Source organism: Haliotis rufescens, unplaced genomic scaffold (assembly GCF_023055435.1).
Source record: "Haliotis rufescens isolate VD_foot unplaced genomic scaffold, xgHalRufe1.0.p SCAF_72, whole genome shotgun sequence".
NCBI lineage: Eukaryota > Metazoa > Mollusca > Gastropoda > Lepetellida > Haliotidae > Haliotis > Haliotis rufescens.
Window position 1 is genome coordinate 889602 of NW_025964364.1, and position 5154 is coordinate 894755.

At 44.2% G+C, this 5154-nt stretch overlaps 1 protein-coding gene across 1 annotated transcript; it reads right to left on the bottom strand.

Moving 5' to 3' along the window:
* Positions 1-235: 235 nt before the first annotated feature.
* On the bottom strand, positions 236-942 carry LOC125376736 (proline-rich receptor-like protein kinase PERK2). The gene is made up of 2 exons (XM_048388486.1): positions 676-942; positions 236-364 (listed from the first exon to the last, which is right to left on the bottom strand). The coding sequence occupies exons 1-2, from the start codon at positions 940-942 to the stop codon at positions 236-238; spliced, it is 396 nt and encodes a 131-aa protein (XP_048244443.1).
* Positions 943-5154: the final 4212 nt, after the last annotated feature.

Sequence of the window (5154 nt, forward strand, 5' to 3'; positions counted from 1 at the left end):
GTTGGATGCCCTGGTCTTGGATATCAGTCCTGTATGCTGAGAATTTCATGTTCGAATCGTTCCTGTTCTAAATATTGAATCATGGTGAAATTTGGACGTTTGTGGGTGCTTTTGTAAATGCGTATGCCAGGGGCTTGGAGCATTAGAGGTGAGGGGAGGAGATAATGGTCATTTAGGATTTTGTCGGCATGCGAGTTTAAGTCAATGATAGTCTGATTTTCAGTAGCAGAGGATTTTAGTTGGGGGTCAGTTTGCGTGGGGGTATGGATTTGCTCGGGGGGCCTCCTAGGGGAGGTGTGGGAGTCTTTAGTGGGGATTTTTTCTGGGGTTGGGGGGTGGGGGGTGGGGTTGGAGGTGTGTTCTTCTGCATTGCAGTTGACACAATAGGGTGACCATGAGCATTCCTGGATTGGGTGGTTCTCGGAACCGCATTTGGGGCAGAGTGTTTTTTTTTTGCAATCTGATGATTTGTGATTGAAGGAGTGGCAGTATATACATTGAGGTGGGTTTTTTCCGAATTGGGTGAACTTTAAAGTTGAGGGCCCCGAAGGTAATGTGGGTGGGGAGAGTGGTGGATTTAAAGGTTAAGATTTGCTCGAGGGGCCTCCTAGGGGCCTCCTAGTTATGAAAGTTATTTGCAATGGATGAAGTTTGTGGCAGAGAGTCCATATTTACATAGAGTGGATCTGGCGCTTGGGCTTGGGGGGTGATTGGCTGCTGAGCGTTGGCTGGGAACAGGTCACGACGTGGCAGTTGAGAGTGGGGCGGTGCCCTAGTTCTTTTGGGCTGATAGGTGTCAAAGGTGATTATTAGGGCCTTTATCCCTCCCGTGAGGTCGGCATTGAGGGAGAAGTGGGAGACCCTGTATGCCAGGAGCGGGATAAACACCCCAACTAGATCCCGTGGGAGGGATTTGTTAATAGATCTCTCCGTATGAGCCATGGTAAGGCAACCCAGATGCTACAACACACAAATAACCAAGAGTCGCCACTGGGTGGGGGGTGAGAGGGAGAGATTGAATGGTTTTACGACCGCTTCAGCCGTCGGCTATTTCGCAGTCGGGGAAGGTGGGGGAAAAAACAATAAATAATATAATAATAAGCATAATCACCATTCCCAAAAAACTAAGGTAAGGGGTATAACCTAACACAGAGAGGGGAAGAAGAGATAGAAGTATCCTAATACCTATAAATACCCTAACTAATGTATAGCATAGTGGGACGATAGTAGCAGTTAAGCTGCTCTTTAGTAATATGGGGGTTTAGTAACAAGAAAAAAGGAGGTAAAAGCCTAGCGTAAGTCTAGATACGCTGGGGTGGGGAGGGGTGGTACGGTAGGACTTGATTCGTGTGCCGTGCATTCTCGCAGTGATTGGTAAGCTTAGTTGTATGGTTAATTGGGAATGAGTTTGTTTAGGCTGGCTTTATGGGTTTGGCCGCGCGGACGTCGGAGAAGACAGTCCGCGCTAGAGATTTCGATCCTGGGTGGGGTGGGTGAGTGAAGGTAGAAATATACGGCCGAATGACAACGGCCAAGACACCGCTTTACTGTCCAAACTGACTCTCAGAAACTCAGTCATTATGTTCCAATCATTAACCGGGCCTTCACGGAAATCACGTGCTTTCCGCGAAGCAGGGTGTGTTTGGTACAATTGGCTCCTGATCATGATCGGGACATGTGAGTTTCTGCGAAGTAGGGTGTGTTTTTACAAAACTCTCCCTATCAACTCTATTCGGCAGGGCTATCTTTCCGAATGAATTGGCAACCTGGTATTTTGAAGGCCTTTTTGGGTGATAGAAGGGTTTCTTTATCAGCTATGATAAAGGTTTGAATTTTATTTTGGGCTATGAGGGCCTTAAGCTCATGCCCATTTCCCCCGAGACCATTGCAATTCCAATGTAAAATCACCATGGCTGATAATATAATAAGTGACTTTATAAATGATATGGTGGGGGCTTAATTTAGACAGATGGAAGGGTTTGTTGAAAAGTTAAGTAAGTTGTTGTTTAAATAGTTTTTAAGTTTGAGGGTGGCTGTTTGGAGGCGAAGGACTGTCTGTTTGTTGAGAGGCATTCCAGCGACATGGTAGTCTTTCTAAAGTTCTGTGAACCCTTTATGAAGTTTCCCTTTTGTCCGTGTTTCTGGCATATCTAGAAAAATAAAAAAGTAAAAATAAATATAACTCATTAATATTCATGATATGATAAAAACATCGATAGGCGTTCCACCATGGTACCGAGGGTTTGCCTATTTTATTTGTTTTATAGGGGATTGAAGTTTCAGCTGCGTTAATTATGTAATCTGTTAGGTTTTTGCAGTAGATTTCTGGATCAATATTTTCTAGTTCCTTTAGATTAGCTTGGTTGCAGATCTCGTGAAATTTGTCCCAGCCTGGTTATAGCTGAATTTAGGTTCTGAGTTTTCTGTTTGGGTGGGGACGTTAGTATTGCCTATGGTTATGTTTATTGGGAAGTGGTCACTTCCTAGGGGGGCGTCGTAAACTTCCCATTGAGTATTTTGTGCAAGATCTGCAGTGCAAATGGTTAGGTCGATATCCGACATGTTATGTGTTTTTTTTGTCATATCTAGTGGGTTGGTTGTTGTTTAGCAGTACGAGATCGTTTGTTTCTATCCATTCAGAGATTAATTTGCCGTGGTTATCTAGTTTGTCGCCTGTGCCCCAGGTAGGGTGGAGTAAATTTAGATTTTTTGGAAAATTTGGTTTCCTGGATGCAAGCAATATGCGAGCCTTTGTTTTGTTTAAATTTTGCCTTTAGTTCGTGGCCGTGAGAGTTAAGCCCGTCAGCGTTCCACTGGAATATGTTTAGATCTACCATTATTTGGGGTTTTAGTAGTTGGAGATTAGGATTTGGTTTGGTTTTACTTTGAGGTTACTGCTTGCAGGCCAAAGTTGAAGACTTCGTAAGTTAGGGTAGTAAGTCTAAGTTTATACGCTACGGCATGTAGGGCTTTAGTGCTGGCGTTTGGATTGATTTCCCTAAGCATGTATGCAAGGAGGATGGTTAGGTTGTTTAATTTGTTATTGGAAAGTGGTTGGGGTTTACGTTTATAGTTTTTGTTTTTTTTAGGGGCTGAATGAGTAATGTCATTACGTCCTCCTCGGTTGTGTAATTGTATTCGTTGGTATTATTTTGATTTATTTCCTCACACTCCATGGGGGTTGTTTGTGTGTTTGGTTGTGTTTGCGTGATGGGTCTGTCTGTAGTTTCCTTGCTGTTTGAGTTTTCGTGTTGTGAATGCATGGGTTTGGGTGTTGTTGCCTTAGTAGCTGTGGGTTGTATTGTTGGGTTTGGTCGTGGCGGGTGTGATGCGGTCTGTTTTGCGTGCGGGTGTGGATGTTGTGAACGTGTGTGTTGTGGTGGTGGGTCGTGGGTTGGGTGGATGAGTGTTTTGCGTGCGGGTGTGGATGTTGTGAACGTGTGTGTTGTGGTGGTGGGTCGTGGGTTGGGTGTGTGGTGGATGAGTGTTTTGGGTGCTGGGTGTACTCTTTGCAGGATGCCATCCCATGCCGAGTTAAAGTGTGGGGTGTTGTCTGGTTGCGGTGTAGGTAGTAGTGGTTGTTTTGGATACTGTGTTTGTCTTCTTGTTTGGAGTTTGGCCGTGTCGATGTTGATGTGTCTGTTGGCCTTTTGTGTGAGGGCATTTGTTAGAGAGTGAGGAGTGTTGTGTGTTTTTACAGTGTATGCACCAGGGTGCGCATGTCCCTGGGCAGTCAGTTTGGGCGCATTGTCTGCATTTAGTTTTTTGGAATTTGCATTGGTTTGCTGTTGTTGTATTGTAGGCAGTTGGAGCATTGTTTTACTTGTTTAATATAGGGTTTTACTTCTAGTTTGGTGGCTGCGCCGAAGGAGATGAATTTGGGGGCTTCTGGATGTTTTGCAGTTTTTTGGAAGTTAATTATAACTATTGGGGTGTTGGAGGTTTTTCCGTTTCTGTTAGATGTTATTCTTCTAGTGCTAGTGATTTTAGGTTGGGGGTACATGTCTATGTTATCGTTGGCTTCTTTTGCATACATTTCTAGGTCTTCGTTACTTTCTCTAGGATTGACCCTAATTACTCCTCTAGTGTAGAGCTGCCAGTTAGGGGTTTGGTGTGTTACGGTGTATTGAAATATTTGTGTGATTTCTTTGGCTGCGTTTAGGGAATCTGATCGGGAAAGATTATCTGAAATCCTTTGTGGACTTCTGTAATTTGGCGAAGTGGATTTTTTGTTGTTTGAGCCAGATACCTACTTTGTTGGCGGTTAGACATTTAGATAAGGTGTTTATGGGGCCGGCTGTAAAAGTTATATTTTTTTTAATTGCACTTCTTAATTTATTCATTACGCTTTTTTTACCCCAATAGTATAAGTGCAACCCCGTTTGCGAAATACGCTTCAGTCGGAAAGCGCACGTTAAATCTCCAATGAATGTAATGCTATTGAGTGACTTTGTTGCATTTGGGAGGTTCGAAATATTGTTACAGTGGTGAGTGTGGCGATTAGTGATTTGGATGGCGAAGGCGGATAGGAGGGCACGTGGAGGGCTATGTGTTAGAGGCAAGGGAGCCGCTTAGCAGAAATTTAGTTAGTTTGTAGTCATGGAGGGAGAGCGGGAGGTAGGATTTTTTTAATATAAAATGGGCTGTTGTATTTGTGATAAACTGGGAGGTTAGTTGGATGCCCTGTTCTTGAATGTCAATGAGGAAGGAATTTAAATCTTGGATGGTGGAGATTTCAAGTTCAAAGCGCTCTTGATTTAAATATTGGATGATGGTGAGTTTTGATCTGTCATGGGTACTGTTATAAATGCGTATGCCAGGGGCTTCAAGTGTTGGGGTGTTGGGAGGAGGTAATGAGATGAGAGGATTTGATCTGCATGCTGCGTGAGGTCAGAGGTTAGCTGGGTTTCTGTGACAAATGTTTTTTGAAAGGGGTCGGTTTGAGTGGGGGTGGTCAAGAGCTCAGGGGCCTTGATGGGTGAGGTGTGGTAGTCTATGGTGGTGGCTTGGGGGGAGGGGAGGGGGTTTCAATTTCCAGAGTTTGTGTAGTTTGGTCTAGACAGGGGGTTTGGGGTATAGGTGTTATTTTAGTCTGGGTAGCATGGTCTAGTAGGGGGTGTGGGGTGGGGGTACTTCTTTTCCTTTTTTTCTCCT

Coding starts and splice junctions, on each gene's coding strand:
- LOC125376736 (XM_048388486.1), bottom strand. CDS start 942: ATGGCTCATACGGAGAGATCTATTAACAAATCCCTCCCACGGGATCTA. Junction 365..675: donor AAGCGCCAGATCCACTCTAT/GTAAATATGGAC, acceptor ACTGCAATGCAG/AAGAACACACCTCCAACCCC.